Below are 18,493 nucleotides of genomic sequence, written 5' to 3'. Positions count from 1 at the left end.
CCTGCTCCCCCAACTGTAATTACCTGATATTCCTTCTTAAGGTCCCTTCATACCTGACCCAAGTTTTCTGTCACCTGGTTAAGGCTAGCACTTGGTTTCTCAAACCTTGTGACCTGGTACCCTGTACCTAATTTCTGCTGAAGCTGCTGGCCTACACCCTTCCCATGAATGCTGCATAGAAGCAGAATTCTTCTTTTCCTATTCTGATTTGATCTCGACTGTCTTTATTCTTTAAGCTATTATCCTGCTTCAACCTACATTCACCTACACCTGGATGACGGAGTTGATGACTGGCATTAAAAATTTAATGAACTTTGTAGAGAACACGTTGCCTGATGATTGGTTAAATAGGATTAGGACATTTAAGAACTGCATTCTCCAATATCCAGCTGTAACGGTATGTTTTGTTAGAGGCAATCGACTTGGGTCTACGATCACACATACAAAAACCATCTCAACTATCTTTCTATTGCATACTCAGTTCTTAACATTCATTAAAGCTCTACAACACCACTAGTACAGTGGTTAATTTAATTTTGTTGTCACTGGAAGACTCCATTGGGAAAAAGTGAGAAATAGGATGAATTCTCTTGGATGATTAATAATTATATGTTTATTATATAAATGATGATTACAGTATTGGTGGTATCCAACATCCCCTTGACTTTGTATTTCCTGGCCACAGTGGTAACACTGATTCCTGTCAGATAAATGAAGTTAAGTGCTGCTGGGCTGGGCTAGTATAGGGATGGGTGACCATCCGGTCTGCTGAGCACTGTTGGCAAGTAGGGTTCACTCAGCCCTTGTGAGAAACAACTGAAGAGCTACTTGACTGAGAAGTAGTGGCTCTGTTATCGTAAACTGAGATACGGCCGTGAGAGCAGTGTGCCGACCACATGCCCCTCCGTATCTGCATTCAGTGATGCCTCTGGTTTGAGGATGACACGGCGGCCGGTCGGTACCGTTGGGACTTTATGGCCTGTTCGGGCGGAGTTTAGTTCGTTAAGTGTAGCAGCAACTGCTGTGAGCCTTAAAATCTGGTCTAGGTACTTTAATATACCCTTTCACTAGGCCACAGTCAAAAGAATTAATCATGTAATTGTATAGTTTATATGTCAGTATTAGGAAATTGATTATTTCATGCAATGTAGAAACGCACTTCCTCAGAGACATCACAGATTAATTTGAATGATTAGTGATTTAATAACTTCTGATTTCATCTGTAGTTTACGCAGCAAAGTTTGAAATAATACACAATAATCGGAATTAATAAGTTGCGGGAATGATACAGATGTAGCGGCATGTATTTTAAACATTTTTTGCTACGCACAGATGAGGTGTTGTTCAAAAGAATCGATCGTGACAATACCGGAATAAATTCTCGCTCTGGCTTCAATGTTAGTTAACTTCCAACATGAAGTTTAAATGTATTAAAATGGACCTACAATATGCTGACAAAAAGTTGCTATATGCAGATTGCAGATAATTTTATATTTTGGATGTTTTGTGTCACTTCTTCACATACAGCCTTCTTGAGTTAAAAAGTTTTGAGAGTGGCGGTTATGTAATGTAAGCGGTACATAACTACTGAATAACTGTGCATTATTCAACTGCCACCATTCTGTGATTATTTAATTGAAAGACATGTAATGAGGATAGTGTCTCCCCAAATCTTAAGCCCGGTCCACACGCAACGATCTGTCTGCGCAGACATCGGTGCAGATGTCTGTACATGCAAAAGATCGCTGCAAATGTGGTGTGTTCACACGACACAAACCCCAATCTACTACTCGCCCGCCATCTGTCGGTGTAGAAAAGAAATATCAGTGGCAAGCGACTACGCTCCCCGTAAACGTCAAACACTTAATTCAGTTATTTTCAAATATAGAAATGGAGGAAGTTCTGTTGTGGTCTGTGTTCGCAACTTGTGTTGCAAAAAACATTCAGACCAACCGCAGGAAACAGAGACAGCGGGCAAAATGGAGTAGACAGTGACTGCTAAAGCGAAAGCAGTTTTCTCACGTAAATTTACTGAGAGAGTTGCAGGACTAACCTAACGACTGGCGAAATTATTTGCGGATGGATGTCGAAACTTATAATTATCTCTTAAAGCTTGTAACCCTTCATATTATGAGAAAAAATATTGTATGAGAAGGGCAATTTCTCCTCATGAATGGCTGGCGGTCGCGTTGACACTCTAATTTCATCTTCAATTGTACTCCTGCTTGGTCTTGGCGGTTCTTGATCACTAAGAAAGCCAAGCAGACCAAAATACCATAACGTTGGCTGGTGTACTTGATATACTCCTACACCAGATCTAGATTTCTGAACTTTGGATAACTCAATTAGAGCATTGTATGCTGCTTCTTTTTGTCTCGGTCACTATATTCTTTACTTTTAATCTTCCACAAACATGGGTGGTTTCTACATATTTCAATGAATTCACTTACAAACTCTCGAGAACACTGACGAGTATCAGCCAATTTAATGCCCTGTGCACACAAACACTAGACTGAGCAAACAGCTGTTTCGCGCCAGATTTGCGGCGATCTCCTGTCCACACGCTCCAACTTGTCTGCGCAGATGTGGTTTGAACCCACAGATTTGAGAGGTTTCGCTCAAACCTCCAACTCCAACTTCCAGGTTTGCACACACCTCATGTTGGTGCAAATCTTCTGTCCACACGCAACGATCTCTCTGCGCAGATGTGATGTGCGCAGACATTTGCGCAGACAGATCGTAACGTGTGGACGGGCCTTTATAGTACCAGTCAAAGAGCAATAACGAAGTGGTGGCTGACAAGCAACTGCATTTTCATTCATCATCCCATAGCTCGCAGATGTCACACAGATAATGTTAAATGAACCAGGCACTTTAATTTAGCAATTCTTACAATGAGGTTAGAAAATTGGAACCTCCTTGAATTCGTATTCTCTTTCGATTATGATCTAATCGATATATTGACATACCATGGACTTTGGACATAGTACGAAGTATCTTTGATGTTGATCATAAATGAGGTGGATGTCTGATGGATAATGTGTGTTGTTGCCGTGTGGACAGGGATATATTTGAGACATAATGCAAGAAGATACGTTTCCTGCTGCCGAGAGGATTTTGGCGGATATTGAGAATGTGTTCAAGAGAGATCCAAAGCTGTTAGTGTGTTTCTAGTTTTTTTGGAGTTATTACAGTGATCCTAAATTGCGTTGTAAATAAACATGTTTATCGGAAATATATGTAAACAAATTAAGTTTGCATCCAGGATTCTGTCAGTGCTCTATTGATTTTCTATTGTTGAAAGGAATGACTCGTGTATTTAAGCGTAGTGAAGCAACTTTCCTATTTTTCAATTTTAACGGTGACATTAAACGCATGTAAATAAACACTGTTGTTGCCTTAATTAAGACCTAAATTACCAATGCTTAAGTACTATGTGTATCTAGATCTTTCAGTTGGAGCTGTGTCTTTAATACCAGAGGTTTAGTTCTTGTTAACTGTACCCGCAGATGACATTGTGTATTATAATACTTTGGCAAGTGTAGTGTTGTTTAACGTTCATAATGTCCCTTTCTTGTAGGAAAGAATTCGACATAATTCCTGTTACTGTCAACCACAACAAGTCGCCGCTTCATCACGTGGAACATTGTTTAGCACTTGAATCGTGGTGTGTGCGTCATGTGTACTGCTATGCGTATCATCGCCTCCTGGATACGCGACATTTCCGGCATCGAAGAGCAGGTATTCTTTTATTGCATTTCGTGACACACATACAGATCCAAGAGCAAAATAAATACCCTGCTTGCCGTTTCGCACAAGATATAGTGGATTGTCGAGATATATGTCTAAGTGACCTTGGGGATGACATTTACTGCAAACTACAGGTCAAAATATGGTTTGTGGAATATATGAATTAATTAAATGTCACTCAACACATACTTCACTGATTGCCCACTTTAGATAAGTGGCAGGTTTGCATTTGGTTTGATGAGGTGTACTTATCTTTGAGGTATTCTCATCAATGTGTTGCAGACCCATATGCTGTGGAATCCACAATTGCAGGATAACAGTTCTTGATGGTGTCATGGTAATGCTCCAAAAAATTCCATTTGTGTTTTGCTGAAAGCAGCACCATGGCTGAGCAGTCTTTGAAAATTTAGTTTATGAATACATAATTCTCACACTAGGTGTGCAAACTGACTGGCTGATCAGTAATTGTTGAGAAATTTATGAACCACACCTTTTATCTTTTTGTTAATTGCTCTTCATTTCTTTAGAATGTTACCATTTATTATTGGAACCTATAACTGTGTACTTCAATGAGAAACTTGGACATGATGGTAGTTTCCTTGTGAAGCTTGTGTGAATTAAGGGAAAATTCAGTTGTGAAATTAAATTGTTAATCTATAAACAAAATAAAGAACTACATTTATGAGATGGATGTGTGTATTTACAAGTTGCTGAAACATAACTGACGAACATCTGCTTTTGTATGTCCCCAGTAGGCTTTCTTAGTTTTACTGTTTCAGTTGTTAGTCAACTAATAACCCATTTGAAGTTGATGGGGAATGATAGCCCAAACATCTGGTAGTCTGTGATGAGTGTGCCGAAGATATACTTTGGTTCCTTCCATAAATTAAGTGTGATAATTATTCATCTTGCTATTAAGTTGAAATTGATGTTCTGTATGTTCATTCAACTTCAGCTTCACCTCTGAAATATAGTGCTAGGTCTAATGGGAATCATTTTTCACTCGATCGTGTCTGTGACTTGTTAGTCACTTGAGATAAGACAACATAGTAATTGTCTGTAGATAAAGATGCATTTCTCTGCTGTGATTTAGTGACTTAAGTGCAGGATTGCAATGGTTGTTGTGAAATGATTCATGTAGGCCTACACATCCTAATGTGTAGAATGTTCTGACTTTCATATTGTGGGTATAAGAAATTGGTCAAACTTTTGAATGATAAGAAAATGTAAAACTTACTGAGGTGACAAAAGGATGTGTTCATGCAAATCCCAGAATTCTTTAGCAACTCTATAGATTTGCCTTTAAGGATAATCAATGTTGAAACTTTACAAAAATCCATCCGTGCTCTGATCCCAAAGTGTATGTAGGTAATGCTTTTCTTGAGCAGCCAAGGGAAATTATGATGCCAGGACAACTGATTAATATAGCCAATGACTTAACGATGTTTTCATTTTGATCATGAGAGAGACGTTAGGTATGTAATACTGATCAATTGAACTTACAAATACTAAATGTTGGCATCATTCCAAGACATTATGATGCTGGGGATCAAACTGAATTTTGGAGAAAAATACTTAGTTTACGACGACAGATATGTAGTAAATAGTTTGACACTTGAGTTTTCACTGCAGTATTTTTGATGTGAGTATAAAGAAAGTAAAGGGAAATTATACTATTAGGTTCCAAGTTGCATAGACCTTTGGCAGTGTGGCTTAAATGGGAGGAGTATATTATGGGGGTTCATGTCATCCACCCACCCACCTGCCACGAAAAAAAGGCACTGCACTAATTACTGATGTATACAGGTTATTATTGTATATGTTGTGTTGTTGTTATTATTAAAATCTTAAGCTCAGTAAATGTTTAACTGATGTAAAATTATATCTGAGGAGAGGAGACAGTGAAATACAGTCTCCCCCACAGTCCATCAAACTGAACTCAGGATCAGCATCTGCATTCAACCAAAATTTCACTTTGACAACCAGATGGTAAACTTCAAACCTAACCTAGCCTCCAAGTTACTCAACAGATTGCTCATCACCATAAACTGTATTTATTATTCACATTTGTTGGCTTTGCCAACTCAACCAAATTTCCACTTTCCAACCACAGGCTACACAACAGATCATTCTGTCACCACAGTACAGATCCTGCATTTGCAATGAAATCATTAATAATATTTCATTGCAAAAGTGCTGTAGATACCAATAAAATAATATCTTGTAAGCGGCAAAAGGGCAATTCCACAGTTACGGTTGTTACATGTACACACCTTAAAATCAGGAATAATAATATAAGAAAAATATTTATTGAATTTAATATTGAAAACTTTTAAGGCTTGCGTTATATTTCATGTTAGAAATGTTGATACTGGAATTGTTTTATTGTTCTCTTGGTTATTAATCAAAAAAGTAGTGTTAAGGGTGTTACCAAAAGTAGACCGGGCGCTTGTTATGAGTTAGGGAATTCTCTAATTTCTGCAAGCTTGATGAAGCTTTTATTCTTGTAAAACAACTGTTAAGAGGTATTGCCCCAAATTTTATTTTGAAATATAAAGTTTTATTTTTTGGACATCATAACTTCGTATATAGGCTATATATATTTTTTTGCTGTTACGGGTGTTGCATTAAATGTTACGGGTATTACATAGATGCATCAGATTTGATTCTTGAAGGAATAAATTTACCTCTTACAATTGCATAAAAAGAAAAGAAGTATTGTAGTTTATTTGGAGTAAAAGTATGTACTTAAGAAAACATATTTGAAGGATAAAGCTATTTATTACACAAAAAATTTTGTTACAATTTTATTGTACAACTTGGCCAAGATATCGTTACTTACTTAACATTTACCTCATTTTGTAGGCCTAATAAATTTATGACAAAAATGTTTTCTTGTTATTGATTTGTTTAAAAACTTCATTTAATAATCTTTTTCAGCAACATCCAACTCAAAATTGAACTCTTAGTACAAACAGTTACCTTGTTGTTTGATTTCTGGTGTTGTTACCTTAGATAAAGTGTTTTACTTTTTCCTACAGACTTCACAAACATTATTTTCACATCCTCCTCTTCATCAACCTCACTCTGGCAGATTCCCAAGTAACGGTATTGAGTTTTGGATAGGGTTGGCTTCTTTTTGTCACTTGGAATGTCAACCAAGACAAATAACCCAAATTTTAAATCAGACTTTTCAATTTTATTAGTTAGGCTTAACTCACAAGCACTTCGAATATTGTCTTGTGATTCAGATAGTGAAACAGTCCCCTGATCAGAATCATCAGAACTGCACACTTCATAGAAGTTTATGCATCTTTTGCATGTAATGTTTTAACTTTGGCCTCCTCAGTAATAAATACTGACACCCTTGTCATTAATGACTCTGCTGTTTTTGAAACCAGCAAATCAGTTGTGTTATAAAGCCGAAAGTAATGGCAGCCCTGGATTTGAGGAATTGCTTGTAAATTTTTCCACCTTTCATCCAAAATAGGAATGTTATGCTCCACTGTTATCTTATCAACCCATAGTACCTTAATTTTAGAAAAACTCATCAGAGTGTAGTCATAAAAGTCAATTGTGTTGTTAATAATAACTTTCCTAGATCTAACAACTGTCCACACGCTCCTCTTCAGTGTACCTCCAATGCCATCCATGGCTCCTTTACCATGTGAACTGGCAAAAAAATTCCACTCAACTGTCAATCCAAAGTCTCTCTCAAAATAACATAGATTGGACAAAGTATATTTATTTTTGAAATGGCCAGCACAGTTGTCAGAAAATACAAAAACTCTTTTAACTTTAGGAAACGCTTTTTTAATCTCCGTTATAACAGTTTTAAGAAAAGTCCACACAAAATATTTTGTGTGTGAAAGGTCGTTACTGATGACTGCATAGGACCTGACTTCATGGTTTGCAAACTAAATGCAGAAAGTGCAAATAGTTACTTGTGAATGTGCCCAGTGTGCACTCTGTACCTCATCTTGTGAAATTAGAGCATAATTCTCTGCAAAGTCCATTTGAAGAAGACATTCTTCAACGTCAAGGCTGTTTTTCTTTCCTTGGAAGAAATCACTCTGCTTTATCTTCACGTAGCAATGTTTTTTAAACTGAGGCAATTTGTCAACCATTGATGCTAAGGCATCATCGAAACTCCTCGAATGTTCACTAAGACAAGGATAATGTTTCGCATCATTTTCCCATTGCTGCCAGACAATCTTTTTAGGTAAGTCAAATCCTTCTGGGATAAATTTGCTCAATTTCATTTGACATTCCTGGCATGACCCAAAAACAAAGTCTTGGTTCTGTGAATTACAACTTAATTCGTTCAATAATTCCTTGTGGTTGCTTGGAACAGGTGGAACAGCTTTGCTCAAAGACTCAAGTATGCTTATGAAATTGTAGGCTCTTATGAATGACTAGAATTTGTCTCAATAAGCAGTTTACTGGGCCTATATAAAATTTAAAACTGATGTTAGCAATATTGTTGTTCTTGGAAAAGTTAGAATAGAAAACATAAACTATATGTAATCTAAAGAATTTTGGGCTTAATTAACTTTTTAGGAGAACATCAGTTGAGTCAAGTTAATGCCCCAATTAACTTTTATAATGTAGGTGCAGTGCTTAAACAAGTGTATGCAGAAGAATAAAAATTTTTGTTTTCATGCTTAAAACTGTTTTCATATGTAATAAACATATTTAAAAAACTTTTTTTCATTCATAATAATACCCTTTGGTTGTAATTTAAATGTAGGGCCTAGGCCTACTAAAGATGAAGGTGGCATTAAACCTTCCAATTCAAGTTACGGGTGTTACGCATGTGATAAGTAACACCCAAAAACAAAAATTAGTAACACCCGTAACAGCCCTAAGAGTGTTAAATAAGACTTCAAATTCCATGTAATGGTATGATATTGTAAAACATGTGCATAACCTCACTTTTACAGGAAGGTATTGTACAGAACAAATTTACTAGATTACAAATTAAACTTTTGTATCTTTTTTGTTACGGGTGTTACAAGCTGCACATATATTATAAAACTAACAAAATAAAGAAATCCAATTAGCTTAGCTCAACAAAACGAATTATTATGAGCTATAACAATGTTGACTTCAATATTCTTTGCAACAATAGAACAGTCAGCCATAGATAACACAACTAATACTCATCTGGAAATAGCATAAAACATACCTCTCTGTGGCGCCATAGAGTAGTGCACTTTAAACACTTGGTGAAGGTAGAAATTCAATTTTTTCATAGTCATGATTATTTTGCAATGAACAAATGTACTTTTAACTTGGCATTTTAAGGTTATATTTGTAATATTGTCATTTTAATTTTTTTGTCACAAAGTCTCTTTAACATGGAATGACCCAAAAGCAGAAAATGAAGAAAAGGCAATCCATGCAGAACATTTTGTATCGTTTTTCAACCTCAATCCAGTAATGGCAATCAACAAAATATGATCAGTTCATAAGTGAGTGGCATGTAGATGTATACAATTAAAAGCTTTTCATGGCTACCATATAGTATCATCCCAGTGGCTGTCCAACTTGACATGGAGACCAGTAGCCAACATATACCGCAAACAGTGCAGCCCATGGAAAACTCTTTGTCAGCTTAGTTCAATCAGCTACATGCAAGTCCCCAATGTTCTCTAACCCTGTGAATTATATTCCATTAAAAAGAAAATAATGAATTATACTGAAAATTAAGCACCACTATTGTGGTAGGTTTTTTCCACATTTAAGTTAAACAATTGTGTTCATATTATTATATGAACACAATTGTTTAACTTATATGTGGAAAAAAGCACTGAAGTTGGTAAAACAGATTTTCATAGCAAGAATAAAAGTTATGAGAATTGTAACTGTTAATGATAATGTTACTGAATACAAGCCTTGGCTAGCGGTAAACAAAACAAAATGAAAGAGGAGAAAAGGCATGCTGTACACCAAATTCAGGAGATGCTTAAGTGAAATTTCATCAAGGAAATAGAAGTTTACAAGATGGGCTAAAAGAGGGATGCGTTGAAACCTGATTGACACAATAGAGAAAGATTTCTTCAGTGACACATTTGAAACAAGATGCTATTGGTGGAGGCAATAAATTCAGTGATTGGAAGTACAGTATGAAGAGATACTGAAGTGAATGGGTGTGGAAGTATCTTGTATGAAAAATGGATATTTACTAAGACATAAGATGAATAGCTTGACACTATAAGCAGCTCTCGAAAGTTTCAGATCAGGCAAGTAAATGTTGCAGTGCCCAGAGAGAACAGTGGCCGTGTGTGCATGTGTGTTATGCATTTATAAAAATGTGTATAGGCCCTATGTTTTGTTTGTTTGTTTGTTTATTTTTTTGTTTCTTCATCTGATGAGGTTTGTATGATAACGAATAACATCTTACAGTCTTCTTTTAAATGTGCCTGTCTGCTGTTCGCCATTACCTCTATATGGCGAGTAGCAGCCTATCAGAATTAATGTGGTTATTCCACTGTGGGCTTTAATTCATGTAAACCATCTGATTTTTACAGTGTGATGGAACATTTATTTCAAATCATTATAGACATTTCCTTACATCACTGATTCACAGTTTGCACCAAGAAATTGTTTGTCACTTCTTTCTTGATCAAAATTAATTGACCAAATGGCAACTATGATAAGTTAGAAACCTCTGCTATGTCGAAACAGAAATCGGAGTGGGGGTTGTGACTTGTCCAGCCTCAGACCCCACAATAAAACTTTTGGCTAAATTTTCCTGTATCAGTATCACAGTTTCGGGGGCAGTAGCGCAACAAACCGAGAAGAAAACGACATCTCTTATATATCTCTTTTTATGTGCTGTAGTGTTGAAACTATATTTGCAGAATAAATTTGAAAGTTACCAAATACGGCGTGTTAGCTTTGGAAACTGTGAAATTGAGATTGTGCTCTACGATGTGCTTTTGGTGCACAATCTGACCACAGAACATGTAATCTGGTTAGCCAAATACAGTGAGCATAGCAGACGTGATCTACTCAGCCAGTGGCAATATGACATTTTCATCGCACATTGAATTGAAAATAATGTAGCTATGGTTACATAAATAATTTTGGTTCTGCTTTTTTTTCTTCAGAGATGTGGTTACATTGTGATGTAAGAGGACATCTTAAATTGATGTGAATGAAGCAGTGACATTGCCACTCATGTATGAGAGAAATATGCGGTTCTTTAATGCGGACTATGTTTTAGTTTCCATATTGCGATTTCCATGGACGTAACAACAGAAGTTAATCCTAGAACATTAAAGAGGGGACATTGTTACTAAACCATCATAAATTACACTACTTCATACTTTACTCATAGGAGTCATAATTTATAGTTTAAGCACTAGTTAATTACAGCTATGAGGTATCCAGTGGTAGGTCACAAATGCAATAATTACAAAATGTCCTCTTTTACACTCTATACTGAGAGTTGTTCTGCTCAAAATGTCTGCGGGAACCACGAATTAGTATAGGTAACATGAATTGATACTAATTGCTATAATAAATTCTAAGATGGTTTAGTGATCTGGGGATAAATTGCTGCGAGTGAAGCAGTGACTTTTACATTCTTTGTTACAAATACTTGGCTCGTATTTTACAAATAGGTCACAGTTTCCTGGAGTGCGGTTAAGCTCTTTTCAGTTGTGTTTCCCAAACATCTTGTGATTTCCTATGGTGCTGTTAGGCTGGGATATAAGAGCTCATCTTGAATTGGCAGAAAAAACTGGTTGTTGTGACACACTGCTCTCTAGCTTAGCCACAGGTCTAGGTTAGGTTGGAATGCAACAATTTGGTTGGGAGTTTGTGGAGCCAATGAATGTGAAAGAAAAAAACCTGGTTGTGGTAACAGACTGATCTGTAGCATAGCCAGATGTCTCAATTAGGTTGGGACACAACAGTGGCTTGGAGTTGCCAATGAGCTGAAAGCAAAAACTATAGGTGTGGTGACAAACTGATGTGCAGTTTAACAAGAGGTCTAGGTTAGGTTGGAATGCGACAATTTGGTTGTGAGATGGCAAGGCAAAATTTGGGAAAAGGAAATGCAACACAGGCCATGAAATCATAGGAAATTTGGTGTTTGGTGGAATTCAGCGAAGGTTGAAAAATTTGTCCGTGAGCCCGTTGAATTTAGGAAGTGGTGTTCAGGATGATAAAAGAATTGATCCTCCCTGGGACCTTGAATTTTAGTGATGGCCTCAGTTCATACAACACCCAAGGCACTGAAGGTTTTCAGCACCTTAAAGTGAACCATAATCTGAACTTCATTGCTACAGAAGAACATACCATTCACACACAGAACATGGACAGAATGTGGCAGAACATCAGAGGCACTATTCTGCGATTACACTATCTTTTTGTTGAAGCAGGTAAACTTCACCCACATGTCGAAATTGTAATGCAATAATTCTTTTGAAACTTGTTACAAGCAGACTAATTACTATAATTCCATGCATTTCAGGAAGACAGGCACCTTTAATTTCCTCAACATTACAGGTATGTTACAGCATCACCTTGCTTGGAACTGTGCGTTTTGTACATTACAGTGGAATATTGCTTTATTTGTGTTTCATTATTTTATTTTGTTGTCGTTTGTGTGTTCATGCATTGAAAATGTTATGATAAGATTGGCTGATTACAAAATGTGTAATGTGCTCTCATTCAGTGTTCTGTTTGGGTGAGGAGATCACATATTCTGTGCTGAGATTATGTAACAAAAGCATATCGTACAGTGCTATCTCAGTTTCTCAGTTTTTTAAGTTATTGTGCTGTATTTGGTGGATTTCATACTTGTACTTCCTTATTCCACAAACATGCCTTTTAGTGCTACAGCGCATTAAGGAGTTATCAAAGAGACTTTTTGTCTTGGTTTGTTGTGCTACAGTGCCTGAAAGTGCGATACGGATATATAAAAATTCTGCCAAACTTTTTTGGTGTACATTGTTTGCACACAAAACACTTGCAGGTATTTTGGTCACTATATAAGCACTGAACTGTGTCATTTTTGTAAACTCTGTGAGGTTTTATATAAATTGAGAGATATTACGTATGTGATCCATTGATACTAATGTTACATGGTTATCTGGGAAGCTGGACAATAGAGCTGATCCCACTTATTTTTCAGTTTTGTTGAGTGTTGTGTGAAAGCTACAAATATTCAAATTTTTCTTGTGTAAAACTCTTCTAAATAGAATGCAACCTGTTATGATAAGTCTTCATCTTCTGGTGAAGTGTCAAGATATTGCAGTTGTCATAATATTCATGCTAGCAGCATACCACCTCCACTGCAGGGTGAGAGATACTAAGTTCAGTGGTATATTTTTATTTGGAAAATGATGTCTCTTATGGGGTTAATGCTTAAAGTTGTGCAACTGTTTCATTTGTTACAGATCCAGAAGTGACGTCAAGACTGCTACTTGGAGCCCTTTTACTTAATCCTGATGTGTCTACATTCTGGAACATGAGAAAAGAGTTGGTTCAGTCAGGACGTTTGGATGTTCAGTCTGAATTGCATTTCAGTGTAGTTATATTATCTCGGAAGCCAAAAAGTGCAGAAGCATTCTCATACCGCAGGTACCTGTTGGAGAAATTATTGACAAGTGAGTATAACAGTAGTCTAATTTTTGAGTCTGTTTTTATTATCTTCAAAGGTAAGAATCTAGAACAAGGATAGTACTGTTGCTAATTGTAGCATGTGAGATTGTTTGACCAAGACTCATTATCAGGATGGACATTAAATGGTAATTGGATCCTTCTGTCACCCACCAGGTTCATCTTCTGATGTAACCAAAAACTTTAGACAAAATCTCAGATTGCTTGTAAGTAAGTTTCCCAAGCATAGTGCAATCATTGATAGAGACTTTAATCATCCAAAAGTCAGTTGGGAAAATTACAGTTATGCTAGTGGTGGGCTTGATAAGTCTTCCTGTAAAACAATACTAAATACCTTCTGTGAAAACTACCTAGAACATATAGCACAGAATCTCCCTCTTAATGGAAATATATTGGAGTAAAGGCAACAAATAGACCCAACCTCTTTGAAGATTTCCACATCGACACTGGTATCAGTGACCATGATGTGGTTGTGGGAACAATGATTACCAGTGATTTAGGCTGAAGCAGTGAATTAAAATCTGTACTGGAAAATTGGATCTCCTGCTTACTGGGCAGATTTACTATCAGTTGCACCACACTGGCACTCCAGCTACAATAGCTGTACAGAATACCCTATTATGTCTTGGTATTTGAACAGGCACCACATAACTATATTGCTGACATCTGTCAAACTGATGAAAGATTTCAGTAATACATGGAGAAAAGTTAGGTCCATTTTTCGCATGAAACAGCAGTTTAAGGTTAAAATGACAAAATTAGTTAACACACAAATTTGGAATTGTTGTATGCTCAAAGCCACAGTTATTTCATTTTCACTTGTATAAGCAATGGGAACAATATTTTTATCTTAACCACTACATGAAAAATTAACTGATATAACATTTTGCAGAACCAATCATCCAGATCAAAAGATCCTGTGCAGTAAAAATGGAAATCAGAAGGCAAGTGGATGGAAATAACAAATGGCACCCAAAATAATACAAAGTGTGGATGATGCACGGCTGAACAGAAGACAAGTAGTATCCATTTCTAAAAGGGGGAGGATGGAGGGAGGGGGAAGCTTGTCTTTAATAACTGTCTTTGAATCCATACATTGACAGTGTCCATGCCAACCAGTGTGAATTCTGAAAACGTTGATCATGTGAAACCCAACTCACACTTTTGTCATACTGAAAGCTTTGGATTAAGGCAGTCAGGTAGATACAGTGGTTATTGATTTCCAGAAAGCATTTGATTCAGTACCACACCTATGGTTATTGCCAAAAGTTTGATCATATGGGCTATTAAGTGAAATTTATGAATGGGTTGAGGACATTTTGGTATGGGGGACACGGCATGTTATCTTCAATGGAGAGTCATTGTCAGATGTAAAAGTAACTGTGTGTACCTCAGAGAGGTGTGTTGGAACCGTTGCTGTTCATGTTGTATGTTAATGACCTTACAGACAATATTAATAATAACCTCAGCCTTTGCAGGTGATGCAGTTATCTATAATGAAGTACTGTCTGAAAGAAGCAGCATAAATATTCAGCCAGAACTGGATAAGATTTCAAAGTGGTGCAAAGATAGGCAGCTCGCTTTAAATGTTCAGAAATGTAAAATAATAGAAGCAATTATGAAAGACAGATTAATGAGTTACCTGAATAAATACAATCTTTTAAGCGAATCACAGTTTGGTTTCCGAAGTGGCAGAAATACGGAGTCAGCGACAGTAGAATTCAGTCCAGTTGATGGTGCAGTTGTGAAAAAGTCGCGCTGCTGTAGTGGCAGTGGTGTGGCTCCTGCCCAACTGGGTTGGTGTGAAATATAGCACCCATCCAGCCTTAGCAGAATTTTTGCAGACTACCCAGTTATCATAGTTTTTCTCTGCATGCAAGATGTGGTTGCCTGTATTATAATGATGTCTTTCCCAGTGTTTTCACCAGGGTCACATAGCACATGTTATCAGACCCGGACACGCTGTCAACAGTTGAGTGCACCAACAAAAATAAGTGACATCATTAGAGTCAAGGGTAGCACCATGCCACTTTACGCTGTCACCATTGGTTCACGTTATTGCCACTTCATTCCTTTTTCGTACTGGGCCCTCAGTGTTGATTATTGATCAGCCTACAAATCTCTATCTTTGTGCTAAGACCCAAGCACTCAGAAGAGATGACAGTAGCCATATGTGTGTCAGTTATGCTTGTCTGACTGTGTGTGTTTGTGTTTTCTACTTCAGATGGAGGACATGGCCTGAAAGCTAAACATTTCTAGCATTCTCTATCATTGTGCCTGTCCGTGACTCATTGCCTCCTCTATGTTGTGAGTAGTTATCTATCCTTTCTGTGTTGCTGGTACTTGTGTGTGACTTCATACATGACAACACAACAGTATAGAGAGGTGGGCTACAGAGTAGAGCGGCAACTGTCATGGTAGGAAAGTTGGAAGGAGTAGACATGATTATTAAACATATTAACACAGTAAACATAAGATTTACTTAGCTTGTATTTCTTCAAGTGTACAAAGACTCATTACAAATAATGCAGCAAGAAACAGAGTCCAGCTATTACAACACCAACAACGATGAGGCGCTCTGAACTAAGCACTCATGACAGTGTTGTAGTGAAGGGGCTTCGAGTGTGAGTGGGTTGAGTGGCTGCCTCTAGCCATCCTGTATCGTGGCTGCAGAGGGCGCTCATAGTACAGAGCCACTGCGCGTGTGGCTCACGGGGGCATGCACCATTGGTTCCACCAGTTCCGTGTGACTGCTCTAGGTGTCTGATGGAAACTTACAATTCCGTTGTCAACTTGATGCCAGTGGGGTGGTATTGATATTGATACCACATTACCTGGTTCAGATTGCTATTAATTCTGTGATTTAGGTTAGCCTCAGGATTAATTATTCAACATAGGCACAGCCACCTCTATCCTGTATAGTTAGGCAGCTAGCGATTGTTGTTTGCTTATTTTCTGTCCTACACTTTCACTGCGATAGATGTTGGGAGACAAGAATTGACTAAATTTTTGTAACCCCTGGACCAGCTATTAGTTTAACTTTTAGCTAATGTGATAGTTCTTGTTGAAAGCTCTCGTGTCTCCAGCTGGGGGTCAGTTTTAAAATACCATGATGCTTCAGAGGGTGTCATACTCATCATCTTCTGGTGAAGTGTCAAGATATTGCAGTTGTCATAATATTCATGCTAGCAGCATACCACCTCCATCTGGCTGCAGGTGGCTGTGTGCTGTGTGGCAAGCGGGTGTGATGGCGAATCATGTTGGAATGGTGGGGTTAGTAGGTGCAGCAGGGGCTGTGTTCGAATCTCCGACTGTGCATTCTAGGTGATTCTTGCCTGCTGGATAGTGTTAGGTGCTCTCTTATTGTATTGCCACCAGTACGGGATTCCATGTCAAACAATATTGGTATACTTTGTTCTACTGACCAGATTCTCGTGAATAATGATTTATATGGATTCCTTAATAAAACTATCCCAGTAGCCAGTTACTCGGCATAGTGCTATGGTGATTTGAAAGTCAAAGGTATGGTATTCTGTAATGCTATGCTCTGCTTACAAAGATTTCCCTATGTTTTCTATTTGAACATTCCTGATGTGCTCCATTGTGTCTCTTCTGCCACAGGAAATTGTGGGAAGAAAGTTCGTATGTTGGAGTTTTCAAGCAGCGTCACAATTTTAGCTGAGACCAGTCCCGAATAAGGTAGAAACAAGAATGTCTTGTCTTTCTCCTCCTCATGGTTGGTTGTGGCTTTCGTCCTCTTAAATGCCCTACTAATCTGTACTGCAGTGTACCTGTTTATGTGGGACACTTCCTTCAGGTGTTGTGGATTGGCTAGAAGGCATTCCTTATCACTGATTATGCATGCCATATATATGAGGGTGATTATCCCTGTCTGCTGTCGCATACAGGCAGGATGTCACTGGTGCGTAGGGATACAGTGTCTTCTTCACTTTATCTGGTCACTCTGATCTTTTCAGCAGAGCCAACATTTTTCAGTGTCACCATACTTGTATGCACTTTACAGTCCACAAGGAGGAGATTAGTGTTTATTGTCCCATCGACAACAATGTTGTTAGAGACAGAGCACAAGCTTAGATTAGAGTAGGATTGAGAAGGAAAGCAGCCATGCACTGTTGAAGGAACCATCCCTGCATTTGCCTTAAGTGATTTAGGGAAATATAAATCAAGTTGGTCATACATGTGTTTGACCAGTCATCCTCCCAAATGCGAGTGCAGTGCGCTAACCACTGCGCTAGCCCATTCGGCCAGTCCACAAGGAAGGGGTGCCTCTGTGGCCAATACTGAGCACCATTAACTTACACAACTTTGGACTGGTCACATATCTGGCAATACTTCTAAAACCCACTATGGGACACAGCAATCACCACATGATGAATTTGCCTGATGTCATGAAAGTGCTTAAGGACAAGTGACTACAAAGGGATGAATTACTCAAGAGTGTTGACATTTTATTGCTCTTCACAAAAGTAGCACCTCAAGACTCCTTAGCACTCCTTACTTGACATTTTGATCTGCAAATAGTTATGCTTTTTGAACATGCATTGAATACCATCACCTTCAAGTGCAGTGGAGATTGTATGAACAGATTGGATGTAGCAGCCATGGAATCCTCACTGGCTCGTGGGATTTCAAATCCCTACATGGAATGCTGAGGAAATGGCCATTTAAAACCCTCGCCAAAACTCAAGCACTTTTTCCGCTGTGTTGAGAGTACTTTCATGGTGTCGGAGGATAGCCGATAGGTGCTTAACAGCATTCATGAAAACATTATACTCACTATTATTCAATAGTTGTCTCCGTTTCTTGCATGTGGTGATAATAATAATAATAATAATAATAATAATAATAAAGACAGATGACACACTAGGCCATGCAGCATGTAGAAAAAAAGACTCACACAGGCATGTATTCAACGAGCTGCCACCATCTGTCATAACATCGGACATAGCGAGCCATTCTAGTGCATAAGGTATGTGTCATCTGCAATAAGGAAAGCCTTTCAGCCAAACTACTGCACCAGTACAGTGAAGCACAGATGAGTAGAGCATTCAAGAAGAGAAATATGCAGCCACCTGGGAAGAGAATG

General features: G+C 37.8%; 1 protein-coding gene across 3 annotated transcripts in view; it reads left to right on the top strand.

The window, feature by feature from the left end:
- Positions 1–3,003: 3,003 nt before the first annotated feature.
- The window catches only part of LOC126199257 (protein prenyltransferase alpha subunit repeat-containing protein 1), a 42,893-nt gene continuing 27,403 nt past the window's right edge, over positions 3,004–18,493 (top strand). For all 3 annotated transcript variants that reach the window (XM_049936055.1, XM_049936054.1, XM_049936056.1), the window contains exons 1-3: positions 3,004–3,158; positions 3,581–3,741; positions 13,164–13,373. In XM_049936055.1, the coding sequence (XP_049792012.1) occupies positions 3,082–3,158; positions 3,581–3,741; positions 13,164–13,373 (448 nt within the window). In that variant the 5' untranslated portion in view covers positions 3,004–3,081. The remainder of the gene's footprint in view (positions 3,159–3,580; positions 3,742–13,163; positions 13,374–18,493) is intronic.

The sequence above is a fragment of the Schistocerca nitens genome, chromosome 8 (genome assembly GCF_023898315.1).
Source record: "Schistocerca nitens isolate TAMUIC-IGC-003100 chromosome 8, iqSchNite1.1, whole genome shotgun sequence".
NCBI lineage: Eukaryota > Metazoa > Arthropoda > Insecta > Orthoptera > Acrididae > Schistocerca > Schistocerca nitens.
This window is presented reverse-complemented; position numbering and strand designations above follow the sequence as displayed.